Here is a 14,586-nt window from a genome sequence, read left to right on the forward strand (position 1 = left end):
CAGGGCCAAAGTGTAAACTTAGGCAAGGAAGCCTCATCACATGTAGTACATTCCATAAACTTTTTAAAGGCATAACAAGTAACCTCTTTTGATCAAAAGAAATTCAAATTATTCAAGTATTCGTTATTTATGATAAGCTATTATTATTATTAGAAGGAAAATTAAGAATATCTTTAAACTGTTGTACATTGTTGATATATTTTTTCTTTGTCATATACTGCATCAAGTAAATCATGAGGCTGTATATACTATAATCATATATTTATGGAATAGTAACAAGAGGGGATAGAAATTTCTTTCTGTAAACATGGCAATGAATTAAGTTCAAGGACATGTTATACATTTACCTTCTGATATTTAACCAAGTGTTAGAGGTAAGAATTTAGTGTTATATAGAGATCAATTAATACATAATTATACAAAATTACATCTGTGCAGCAATATATGTGGTAATCTTTATATTGTACCTTTAATGTCTCCAAGAAGTTCACTGGTATTTAATCTTTCCATTTTTTCCTTCCAATCTTTTGAAAGTAGTTTTTCCATGCAGGAGGAATCTATTAAAATACAAAAGTAAGTATTACAATGTGTGAGTATCATATATTCAGAAAGTGAGATTATGGAGTAATTTTCTCATTTAAAATTGTATACAAGATTAATGAAGGAGGAAGAAAGAATAGAGTCAAATATTCATTGCATACAGCACAAAATTAAGGTGAGGTTGCTGAAGGAGGTGACACTGATCGATACGCATTCTATTAGTAAACTGCATTCGTAAAATGGCATCTGCCTTGTACAACTACTTAAAGATAATAAACAATCGTTTAAAGTGTGTAGAGCTATTTCTGTTGCTGTTGCTTTGACTCTGGTACATAGACAACTGTATTACTCCATTATGAAACACAACTGAGTTTATTTTCTGAGAAGATAATTTAAATTACTGCATGGGGGTAAAAGAATAATGCTCAGTAACCTTTGCATAGTATTGCAATCCATCAATATTTAAGCAGCATTTATCATTTCTTAGGCTGATGGGATAGGAAAGTTTTCTCTGCTATTTGAAGTTCAAACGATATTCCTTTTAATTCAGCTAAGTTTTTAAATCTAAGCAAATGTGCATGGAATCATGACAGATCTTGCCAATCAACCTGTTACTAGTTACTTTTTTAGTCCTTAAAAAGAAATCTGACTTTTGTAAAATACTTTAAAGCAAAATTAAAATGAAAAAAATCAAGATGTCCTTTCTCCTAGTAGTGAAAACTGCTAAAACTTTTACACAAAAAGTAATGCATAATTTTATTAAATAAATATTTACTTAAAAATTACTCACCATACTGCAATGCTGAATAACATATTAGCTTATAAGAAGTAATTAAATTTGTTTCTATAAATATTCATAAAGGTTACAGAGATCCACAGATTAGAAAGTTCTAATAACTGCCAAAATTTTCTCTATGAGTTATTTTTCTATCTCCTCAAATGGATTTGCAACAGAAACAGGGGCTACTGCTCACAACTGTTTGCTTATATACTTTTAAGCCCCAAGTCTTAACAAATTGTCCACATTCTCAAAGGGGAATGCAGATTTAAATACTAAATCCTAACTGTAAAGCATACTCATCTTAAACTTTCACATTCCGAGTGTCAAAATTCTGATAAGTTTTTTTTAATATATATACTTAAAACAGTTACTCCAAATCCAAATGCCTTCTTGCTCTCAGCAACTGTCTCTTTAGCATTTTTTTTCCCTTTTTTTCCCCCTCCAGCTTTTAAATCCTCCTTGAGTTTTTCAGAATGACAGTCAGGTCAAGATGACTCTAAAGGCTTTAAAAGCCAGATAAGCTTTAGTAAAAGGCCATGATCACTGCATAAGAAATAAGAAGAGCATTACATGTTTAGAAAGTATTGGTGAAAAACAATATTTGGATGTGATTGATCAAGAAATGGATACAGTCCAGATCTGGGTCATGAAATGGCTGATGAATAACTACCATACTAGCTGGCTATAAAGGAAACTGGAATTCTTTTTAAATATAGAGTTTGTTATAAAATGGAGGCTTTCTGCCTCTTTCCTAACTTCTTTCTTTCTTCTCTCCTTTTTTTCCTCCCTGTCTTCCTTGTGTCTTACTTCCATTCTTTCCTGGTCATTCCTTAGGCTTTAACAAGTGGTCATCTGTGTTTCAAAATCAGATTCTGGGTGACCTTCTAGTAGGACCACATGTCTCTTTGTCTGACTGAACTTAATTGTCAAAATGATCTCCTGATGCTTTTATTTCGAATTCAGAAATGAGGCTTATGTTTTGTTCTATACCTATACTGTTTTGATAATAAAATCACAAAACAGAGAAAATTAACCATAAAGAGTTAAGCCAAAAAGATCTTTAAAGATATGCCTATAAAAGATTACTTTTTTCCTCAAATAAGGCTTGACTTTCTGAGAAACATTAACATAACATTAGATTAATAAGGAAATATGTTAAGTCTTTCATATGCTACTTAATTTTGTTCCTTTGCTTTTTAACCTTTCATACATTCATTGTGCATAAACTGATGTTTACTGACTCAAATGCAAAGTATAAATTTCTTGCTCAAGTTTTGAGTTGACAACATGTTATAATAGTCAAAGACAAAAGCCCAATTCATTGATAATGGTCACAAAAGTCAGAACAAGTCTACCCATATATACTAGATACATAGTAGATGTAAAACAGACTAAAATATAACTGTTATTTCTATAAATAGATTTGAACTCTTTCAATGCTCCAAGAAAAAAAATGATAACACTTCATGGGAAAAAATAAAACAATATGGACATGAGGGACACGCACTTCAAATATAAATCAAGCCATGTAGACACAGCTTTACAAAAAAGCTATTCAATAATAAAATGGATAACAACTTCAAAGCATTTTACATTCTATTAAAAAATTAATCCTACTGTAATGCTGAGTTAATCTAGCTACATGCGTTCCCACTTCACTAGAAAAAAAAATGAGAGGTGGGAGGGATATCTGCTTTAGAGTCATGAAAATATTTAGTAACAACTACTGATTGAGTTTATGTGCAGGACAATAAAAGTCACTATAAACCACCTAATCAACATTTAATCTTAATTCTAGGAGATTCCAAGAATACTCAAATCTGTAAGAAAATCTCTTGAAAAACTCCCAGCTTTCTTCCCTGATTATCTGATTGCCAAATCTCTAAGGATGTAGCAAGATTGGTGCTGAGCACTCTCCATGCTATAATGGAAAGCAAGTAAAAAGGGAAAAAGCAAGACAAAGCTGTTTGTCACAAGCACTGGATATGCCCTAAGGACAGTTGCTGACTGAAAATGAGGAAATATGTAATAGCATAAAGTTAAAAGGAAAAGTTTTATTTTCAAATTTCCTACTCCATTAAGAAATAGACCAATTTATACTAGTATCGAGGTAAGGGTATTAAAAAAACATTTAGAGAGGTTTCGCCTTATTACAATCTAATACAACTTTAGAAACCAGTAGATGAAAATAAGTAAAGAAGGCCAGGTATGGGTAGAAAGGGTAATGAGAGGGGAGAGAGAGGTTTTACAAAAAGAGGGAGGTAGGGTGAGAAAATGCAGAAAATACATTATATAAAAATTCAACTATGTACCTTGAGGGTAGGGATGGGAAGGAAGAAACAATGGAAGGTGTGTCATTGTGCACTGTATTCTTTGACAAGAAACTGTAACCTCTGTATAACTATTTAATGGAACAATTAAAATAAAAACATAAGTAAGAAGGCCAGATTTTCATATATATACAGATTAAGATGAAACAGACTGGCTTTAACGTAGAAGAAGTATATGCCTCAAAAAAGAAAAAGAAAAAGAAATAAATGTTCCCTAGATAATTTTGGATTGTTACACAGATATATGTTTTATTTAATTGATTTGAAAACAACTTATAGAGTTACCATTGTCCACAACCTTACAACAAACAGACAATATGGAATAAACGTTATTACCTAAGTTGAGTGATTGGTTGTTTACAGCTGAAAACAAGGAACTTCATGTCTTTTGGAATTAAGATAAAGAATCACAAAATCACAGCACAAAAATATCACCAATATATGCACACATGAAAATAAATGTAAATTATAATGTTTCCATATTTAGCTAGCATTCCATAAAATGCCAGAACTTTGAAATGCAGAACTTTAAACTCACTTTGCCCAATTTTTCAATAAATAATGATGATTTTTAAATGACAATAAAAAAATCTAAAATTAGACTTTTTCTTCTATAGTTGAAGCAAAGATATAAAGTTTTGATACAGTACAAGTTAATTTTGTGCTACACAGTTACTGTATGTTTAAGTTTCCTGCTCTGAAACTCTTGCTTACAAAGTAAGATACAATAATTATTGTTTTTAATTCTTCTGCATAATAGATTGGAGGGTTTCTGCTTACTAAGTACTTAGGTTTCAGGCTAGGTAAGTCAAGAAAGTTTTATTATAGCTTAGTAATTTTCTTTTATAGCATAAGAAAAATTTAAAGTGCGAGTGTGGGATATTTATTTCCTAATCTATATAACAATATTTTAGGAATACATTTAAATTAAAGGAAACAAAACTTAATCACTATTAACTCCTATTCTGCACAAAGTAAAGATATTTTACATATGTAAAATATGTCAAATAGATTAAGTGAATCATTAAAATTAAGTATGAGGGAGAGGAAAGAATAGCAAAAAAATATTTATTGTACTTTAAAACAATTTACCTTCCAGTAGATATTTATCATTCTTTTTACCGCAATGTGATTGTAAAGTCAGAAATGCTAAAATATTAGAAACACCACATAGAAAATATTTTTCAAATATTTTAGTGAGAAATACAATTACTGCTCTCTCCCTGTATGCAGAGTTCTTTTGGCTTCATTAATCTTTAGAACAATAGTTAAACCATACCTTTTTATTTTCACCATAGGAATCCTAAATTTCAGATGTAATAAACTTTCTGTGTATTCATGAACAATGATAACTTATCAAAGTACCCATGACTTTGTTCTACAACTAAATCTGATGATGTATATTTATCTTCCCCCTGATCATCTACCCACGTTTTTCATTAGGGACAGGGAGATGCACATGCCAGTTACTGTACATTTCTCCACAGTGGCAAGTGCTCCACAATACAGTGGGATAAAATTGGAGCTTGGAGAGCTTGAAGAGCACTCTTAAATTTTAATTAAAACCCTCCAAGCTCACTAAAAATAATTAGACACTGAAATGTGCCAGTTTTATTTTGAAGTCACTGTAACATTCAAAGCATGCTCCCTGATGACTGTCCTCTCTCTCAATCTCTCTCTTTCAATGTCTCTCTAAATCTCCTACCCTCACTCCCTCCCTCTTTTCTCTGTCTCCTTTCCTCTTTCTTTCCCTCCCTAGCCCTGCTCTCCCCCTCCTTTTCGCCACAATGAAACAACTGATTTTCCAAATAAGAACAAGGGGGTAAAAATAGTGACTGTTTTCAGGCTTGCTCTTCATGCTTGGAGCTGACAGAAAAGCCAAGAGAGTGGGTTTTTAGATTGCACCAAATAAACCTAAAATAACGTTCCTAAGCAGGCATCCAAATCACTAATAAACCAGATAAAATTCAGTCTGCAAAGAACACTATATGTTATATCGCTGATCTTTTTTGATCCCAAAGTCAAACCTTTAACCTCTTAAATGTTTTTGCTATCTTAAAATATCTCATACAATGCTATAGCCCATCCTATTTTTAGGCAAGCAGCAAGAGAAAGCATGCCTTTCCCATACAGCGGGGCAATGATATAAACATCAACACAGATGCTCCGCCAGGAAGAACTGGACTTCTCAAGCACTTGATCATTAAGGAATGCACCAACTGTTTTGGATAATCTCGTGCCAGCTCCCCTTTTGCTCCACACTCCCCTCTGGGAGTGGCCAATCTTGTCCTAGTCCTAATTTTTCATTTTACTCCTCCACAGCACCCCCATCTCCAAAAAGATGAGAAATGGCATTTTATGCCTAGCAATGAAAAAAGCAGGCTCACTTCCCCAAACAGACCAAAACTTTAAAACAATTAACCCTCCCCTCTTCTTTCAGATAAATTACTAAGTATAAAATGCAATCTGTTTCCTTTGTTTACTCAATATGAACAATTTGTAAATGACTCAAGGATAAAATTCAGAAAATGTTGTGCTAAATTAGAACCATTATAAACATGCTAATGATTCAATGCTGGAGTAAAACATGCATGATCGGTATGAAGAAATAGATTTAGTTCCTGTAAAATTCTGTTGTGCTGCCTTAAAATGATTTGGTCATTAAATCAGATACATTCCTTCCAGGAAAAAAATGGTAATTCCACAACCACTTTACTAAACAATATGCTATGAGTGTGGCTCTGTGTGTGTGTGTGTGTGTGTGTGTATGTGTGTGTGTATGGGGCGGGGGAGGGACATTGAGAGGTATTACAAATATCATTAGAATTGTGAGGTAGAAGATTCTGTCACTTTCATAAAGAAAAAGCCACACATTTGAAACCTGCCAAAAATGTGCATAAAGACATGAACATGTTAGGTGAAGTATTTTTTTCAGTACTATCTTTATCTAACGCTTTCATAGGCATTCCTAACAACTGGTACTTGACATATTCACGGAAGTCACGATGTTCTATGTGAACAGCTAAAAGGTGTCTCTTCCATCTGCTTTCTTAGGTTTCCTAGCTCCTAAAACATTAGCAGAGGAATCATGCAAAACTAAATTCCTCTCACATATGCACCAAAGCATGACTGCTACCAATGCCAAGTCAGGAAAGAAAGAAAACATACAGAGGGGATTCAGTTGGTTGTAGCCTATGCTGCTGAAGCTGGAATACATTCTAATGATTATTAAGATAAACACCCTCCTTTCAGACATGAGGATACAAGAATCAAGATATGGACGATACCACTGAGGATATAGCTTAGTGCCTGCCTAATAAATGCAAGGCCTTAGAATCAAGTTCCAGCAAGAAAGGAAGGAAAAGAGGGAGGGAGGGAGGGAGGAAGGGAGAGGGGGAGGGAGGGAGAGAGAGAAGGAGGGAGGGAGGGAATCCCAGTCTTGGTGAGGAAGGACAGTAAATAAGGAAGCTGACAGCTTTGAAGAAATTAAAAAGTTCTGTGACAGAGCCCTGCCTGAAGTTTGGTGCTTGCTTTACTGAGATGACTGATTTAGCCACTATTTAAATATCAGTTTTATAGTCTCTACAATGTAGTATCCAATAATGCAAAATGGATAATTTTACAATGATTACTTCCTTCAGACATGGAATCAAACACTAATTCACTGGACAGAGATGATAAAAAATCAAACTTTTACAAATAAATTCAATAATCCCCACCAAATACAAACATATATATGCATACATGTATACACACATTCAGTTATGTTTGCCTTCCTGCCCATCCTCTTTCCTTTTCCTTTACGTTGTGTTTAAACAGTACAAGAAATGTATCCAAAAGTGGGGCTGCTGGGTCAGCCCCATTTTGGGTATCTATCCAAAAGACACTAAAGCCACCAGCACAACAATGTTCATCGCAGCACAATTTGTCATAGCTAGAATCTGGAACCAACCCAGATGCCCCTCAGTAGAAGAATGGATCAGGAAAATGTGGTACGTATACACAATGGAATTTTATGCTCTATCAGAAATAATGACATTTCCCATTTGTAAGGAAATAGAAGGACTTGGAAAAAGTTATACTAAGTGAAGTGAGCCAGACCCAAAGAAACATGGACTCTATGGTCTCCCTTATAGGGAATAATTAGCACAGGTTTAGGCAAGTCACAGCAGAGGATCACAGGAGCCCAATAGCTATACCCTTATGAACACATAAGATAATACTAACTGAAATGAACTCCATGTTATGGAAACGATTGTTGTAACTACTTTCAATGTGCCATATGTAATTGTAGCCTCTATTATTGATGATCTTCTTGTATCACCTTCCTGTGATTGTACCTACACTTTCTCTATATCTTACCTGAGTATATTGGAAACCGGGTATACTGGTATTAGAACTAGGAAATTGGAAGGAATACCAAAATCGAGAGACACAGGGTAAAAAAAAGACAAACAACTACAAAAGCAATACTTGCAAAACTGTTTGGTGTAAATGAACTGAACAACTCATGGAGGGGGGCACGGGAAAGGGGGAGGGAAGAGGGGGGAATGAGGGACGAGGTATCCAACAGTACAAGAAATGTATCCAATGCCTAATGTATGAAACTGTAACCTCTCTGTAATTCAGTTTGATAATAAATATATATAAATAAATGTAAGAGAGCATGTTTAATAATGTAAGAACCATGTGAAAAGGAAAAAAAAGAAATGTATCCAATGCCTAACTTATGAAACTGTAACCTCTCTGTACATCACTTTGACAATAAATAAGAAAAAAATTAAAAATAAAATAAAATATACTATCAAGGTTCCTATTGGACCAAAAAAAATTTTTATTTTGCCTTACATATGAAACTGTAACCCTCTATACATCACTTTAACAATGAAGAAATGGAAAACAAATAAAAATTTTAAAAAACTTGAAAAAAAATATTTATTTTCCTAAATATCACCAAGTAAGGAAAAAGGATGGTATTCTTAACAGCGTTGGTAGCTGGTTGCCTTGAGATTCAAAGGACCCCAGTTAGAAGCAGACCCAGGCAGAAAAGTTTTGAGGTTTCAGCTCCAAAATAACCATCAAAAAGCCAAACTAGAGTTGTGACATAAGTGGTGGAGTAAAAACCAAACAAGCATGTAGCCACTGTGAGCTCAAAATGTAACTCTTTTCAAGACAGATTTAACTCTCATGTATAGGAAGTGGATATTCAGCCTTGAGTTTTGGAAGGCCTTCAGATGAGCCATACTCTTAGTGGAATAAAAATATCTCACTAGGAACTATGGCTGTCCATATTGCTAGAATATAAATCTTCATGACATCTTCATACCCTATTTTCTGCTCCTGCTCTTGGGATCTATAACTACTTATTGTGGTTTTATTTTCCCAAATAAATATTTAACTGCTTCTTTAAGAAAACCTATTAGACTGTGGAAAGGATAATTAAAATAATTATTGTGTGTCTATTGTGTCTTCTATGGGGAAATATTTCTGACTGTCACTTTAGCCTTGAAGGAGTTGTCAATTACAGTTTGTTGTTTACCTTCTATTGCTTCTTCCAGCCACCCAAAGAGGAATTTGCCGCATGCGAATACCTTTCTGGGACTACCTAGAAAGGTTCCATCATCTTCAGTTGAGAGCTATAAGCATGTGGACATAAAATTGTTATGACCAACCCTCTGGCACACACAGAGACAGAAAGCCTGTCAGCTGAAAGAGTGAATGAAGCCAAAAAAAATGGACAGAAGAACGAAGAGGATCTTGACACTTTTAAAAACAAATGTGGAAATTTTTCTGCAATTATTTCCTCAAAGATGTTTAAATGTTTTTCTTTCGAGATTCCAGTTAAAACAGGGCACAGCCTTTGAAGCTCTGCTCACCCTTACATGCATTTTCTCTGTGTACTTCTACTTGAATAATTTCTATTGTACTATCTTTAATTTTACTTCTCTTTTAATCTGCAGTTGTAATTATATTTTCTAAGTATTACTTTTTTCAGTTCTTAGGTGTTTATGTGGTTTTTATTATTTAAATGTTTCTCTTCTTTATACTTTCCTTCAAGTCCTTAAACACATACACTTATAGTAGTAATTTAAAGTCATGAACTGCTAATTCTATCATCTGTAATTTCTGAATATCTTTCTATTGACTAGCTTTTTCCCTCTGCTTATAGATCATATTTTCTTGCCTCTAAATGTGTCTTTTTACTGAATACTGGATGTAGGTCTATTACATAGCTTTGTGTTTGGAATTATTTTTCAAGCTTTCTCCTGTGTTAATTCACTTACTCACAGATCACCTAGATCCTTTTTAAGACTTTCAAACCACAAAAAAACTGTTATGATGTCCATAAAGTCATCTTTAGGTCTATATATTCCTACCCAAAAGGTGTTGCCATTTAGAGTCTCTACCAAATTTTCAGTGAAGACACTTCACTATCATAAATTGGAAATTAAATGCCTTCCAATAATGTGTCAGCCCTGAAAGTTTACTCTGACCTCTACATTGTAGTCACATCTTACTTACATACAGTATAGCATCCAGCCAATGGCCAAGGGAACGCTTGAAATTTTTATAGCCTTCTGTCTGGATAGCTCCCTTCACTCTCAGAATCCACTCTATCAATTAAGCTACTACAATTTCCCCCAGCTCTTATGTATAATGCTCACCTCAGCAAGACTGCCCTATTGTGCTTCAGCTTCCTTTCCCTCTATAAGAGTTTGATAAATGTCACCAGAAGCCAAAATACTCTCACTTCACCATTTCCCAACATCGTATCTTGACTATCATGCATTCTGTTTTCAAATTCCTTAAAGAGGGAGGGGGGAAGAGGGGAAATGAGGGAGGAAATTGTACAAGAACAACAAATTGTACAAGAAATGTACCCACCGCCTTACATATGAAACTGTAAGCCCTCTGTACATCACTTTGACAATAAAAAAGTAATTATTCAAAAAAAATTATCAAATATAGATGATCAACATTTCCAATTGTTTCTATTAGGAGGCTAATTCTAGTACTAGTTCCTCCTTTATACTCAAAAGCAGAAGTAGACGATTAATTTGTACATGATATTGTCTCAAGCACAGAGAAAACAAATTATTAATGTTAATGACAGTGAAGATGTTAATAATAAAAGATTAATATAGGAACTTCATGCTAACATTTAGATAAAGTAGAAAATTTCCTGTAAACTACATAAATCACAATAGAAAAAAATTATCTTGTATTTTATAAAATTGAATTTATAACTCAAAACTTTCCCATTGAAGTAATGCCAGGTCCCAAGTATTACACTGGTGAATTTTTCCAAACATTCAAGGAAGAAACAATATCACTCTTAAAGTAAACTCATACAGACAGTAAAAATAGAGTAAACATTAACCAATTCCTGTTATGAAACCAGTACAACTTGATAAAAAGTATTACCCAAAAAAACATGAGCTGATTTCTATCATAACCATTCATAAAAAACAAAAATAAAATATTACCAATTATAACAATACAGAAAAAGGAATGAGACCTGTTCTAATAATGCAAAGTTCCTTAAAAATTCAAATACCAATCAATGTAACACAACAAAGGTGAAAAATCATATTATGATTGTATTAGATAAACATAAAGCACTTACTATCCAATACCCATTAATGATCTTTAAAAGTAAATAACATTTAACAATCTAAGAACAAAAGGGTACTTCTAGCAAATATATTTATTGATGATAAAACACTGAATGTTTTCCTCTGAGTTCTGGAACATGATAAAAATGTGTACCTTCCCTTCTAGTCAATATTATCCTGGTGATACTAGGCAGAGAAATAAGATAAGAAAAAGAAACAAGAGATATATACAGTAGACTTTCACTTTCTAATCTAGCACAAACAAAGCTTACAAATCATCATTGTATCCTAGGAATAAGTGAAAATAAACTGAAAAACTGATCCATCAGATCCATCATTGAACTAAGATCAAGTAGTAAACTGCTGTCCACATATTGGAAAACCAGAGAGATAAGTATGAAGAATCACACTATTATCTAAGAACAGAAACTCATGAACAAATTTCCATGGAAAGCAGTACTTGGTATGAAAACTAGAATGAAAATTGCTGAATTGCTGGAAGCTAAATGTGAACAACTCTGAGAGTAATAAAAACTCCAGGAGTCACAAAAGGGCCTCTGTACTTCTATTTTACTCCATAGGAGTTCCTTACTGTTATTCTGAGAGAAAATACTATTTTACTTACTGCCAGAGGTAGGGGAAAAGAAGCTGCTTTCAAACATTGTAGAATATCTCTTTCTTTTTAAAAAAATTTAGTTATTTATTGTCAAAGTGATGTACAAAGGGGTTACAGTTTCATACTTAAGGCAGTGTGTATATTTCTTATCCAACTTGTTAACTCCTCCGCCCACCAACCCCCTTCTCCATTCTCCCCCATGAGTTGTACAGTAGGTTTACAGCATATAGTTTTTGTAAGTATTGCTGTTGTATTGGTTTTTCTTTTATCCTTTTTCTCTCTATTTTGATATTCCCCTTCCCTTTCCTAGTTCCAATACATGTATATACAACATCCAGGGCACCAAAGTCAGTTACAGTGACATCAGGAGTAAAACCATGAGGAAGAAAGACAAAAGAAGTGATGCCATCAGAAGAAAATATTTTACCAGATAGTAACCTGCTGTGGGTTTAATCAGAGCCCTGTCTACCCTAGGGGAAAGGTAATACACAAGTTTGAATCACTGGAGCATCTTGTCCTGCCTATGGAGAGAATCTTTGAGAAATATAGTGAATTTCACAGTCAAGAGGCACAGAATCCCCCCAAATCTGAGATCTAATAAGAAGACCACAGAATGCATCTTCACGTCTCCCATACTTTGTTACTGCATGAATAAAGGCACTAAAATAAAAACAGACTTTTTTTTACCTAATTAATCATGTCTACCCCCTTCAATCAAAATTTCTAAGACCTAATAAAAGGCAAAGCACAGAGTTTGAAGAAACAGAACAAGCATTATAACCAGAAAGATATACGGTAGGAATTTTAGAAACATTAAATTAGGTTTGTTTTAAAGTATGCTTAATATGCTTTGGGTTTAATGAAAAAAGTAAGCAATGTATTGAAATAGAGAATTTAATAAGTACATTCTAATAAGAAATCACAAAAGAAATGCTAGAATTCCAAAACACTATAACAGATATAAAAGAATAACTTTGATGGCTCATTAGTAGATCAGACATGGAAAGAATCTCTAAGTATTGGAAAATATTGACCAAAAAAAATCTCTAAAACTGAAAAGGGAGAAAAAACTGAAGAAGCCCAGAATATCCTAACAATAAATATGATCTTCTCAAATTAATGTCAGACATCAAACCACAGATATAAGAGGTGCATAAAATGCCATGCATGATAAATATCAATAAAAATATAACTAAGTATATCATTTCCAACACCATAAAATCAAAGATGAGAAAAATCTTAAAAGAAACCAAGAGGGCTGGGAGTATCTGTAATCCTAGCCAGTCAGGAGGCTGAGATCATGGTTCAAAGCCTGTCCAGGAAGAAAAGCCTATGAGCCTTTTATCTTCCAACAGAAAACTGGAAGTGGTGCTTTGGCTCAAAGTGGTAGAGCACTAAACGTGAGGGAAAAAGCTCAGGGACAGAACCCAGACCCTGATTTTACCCTGAGTTCAAACTCCATGACCAAAGAGAAAAAAGGAAAAAAAAAAAAATAGCAGAAGGCAAAAGGCAGGGAGGGTGAGACACCCTGCCTATTTAGGAACACAAACTAATGTATGTAACTGACTTTTCAAAAACATGTGTCTTAGCTCACTTGCTGCTTTTATAACAATACCATAGTCTGGGAAATTTATGAGCAACAGAAGTTACTATATGGCTCGCTGTCCTGGAGGTGAGGACCATTTGCATTATGTCATGGCAGAAGACATCCCAAGGTAAGCACAACAGAGGCAGGAAAAAAGAACAAGCTCAGATTTTAAGTCAGGAGCCACTCTTGAGATAACTATCCCACTTCCATGACTTAAGTTTTCTTATGGCCTAATTATGTAGCTATCTCTAATACTGTTACCTTGAGGATTAAATTTATAACACATGAATTTTGAGCAACATAGTCAAACCACAGCACCCTGAAAGCGTTAAGTATATCAAGTGAAATTTTCCTTTTTTTGTTTTGTTTTGTTTTTTCTTTTTTTGGTGTTTGTTTTTGGCCAGCCCTGGGCCTTGGATTCAGGGCCTGAGCACTGTCCCTGGTTTCTTTTTGCTCAAGGCTAGCACTCTGCCACTTGAGCCACAGCGCCACTTCTGGCCATTTTCTATATATGTGGTGCTGGGGAATTGAATCTAGGGCTTCATGTATAAGAGGCAAGCACTCTTGCCAGTAGGCCATATTCCCAGCCCTCAAGTGAAATTTTAAAAGTGATGAAAGGAAAAACAACAGTCACTTAAATTTTTTACAGTACACTTTGAAACTAAAGTGTAAAAAATAGACTTCTCACCAACCAAAGTTAAGAACATGTGTTTTCAGGAAACCTGATTTGAATGTCTAGGAGGATCTTCAGAGAGAAAGAAGAAAATAACATATGTCAGAAACTAAAATGTAAATAAAGAAAGAACATGAATAGATAAATATGATAAAATATTTTACTTATTCTTAATTGGCCTAGTATATAACAGTAATAATGATATTAGACTACATATTATACATAATATGAAAAACCAGAGGAAATTTCACTTTTAATATTTATGCTACATGAAAAAACAGTAACCACAATGTGACAAGGGCCAGAAGGAAGGGGAATAACAATACTTTATAAAAAGTTACTTATAATGTGTTCTAGCAAATAAGTAGGTGCTTAACTGATGGGCTAAAAAAAGGAGCTAAATGCTCAAATAAAGCTATAAAAGGAAGAAATAGTATGGAAG

General features: G+C 33.9%; 1 protein-coding gene across 28 annotated transcripts in view; it reads right to left on the bottom strand.

The window, feature by feature from the left end:
- Positions 1 to 14,586, bottom strand: part of Sox6 (SRY-box transcription factor 6) — a 538,528-nt gene that overhangs the window by 226,616 nt on the left and 297,326 nt on the right. For all 28 annotated transcript variants that reach the window (XM_048360339.1, XM_048360343.1, XM_048360350.1 and 25 more), the window contains one exon: positions 468 to 557. In XM_048360339.1, the coding sequence (XP_048216296.1) occupies positions 468 to 557 (90 nt within the window). The remainder of the gene's footprint in view (positions 1 to 467; positions 558 to 14,586) is intronic.

This window comes from Perognathus longimembris, chromosome 13 (genome assembly GCF_023159225.1).
Source record: "Perognathus longimembris pacificus isolate PPM17 chromosome 13, ASM2315922v1, whole genome shotgun sequence".
In the NCBI taxonomy this organism is placed as follows: Eukaryota; Metazoa; Chordata; class Mammalia; order Rodentia; family Heteromyidae; genus Perognathus; species Perognathus longimembris.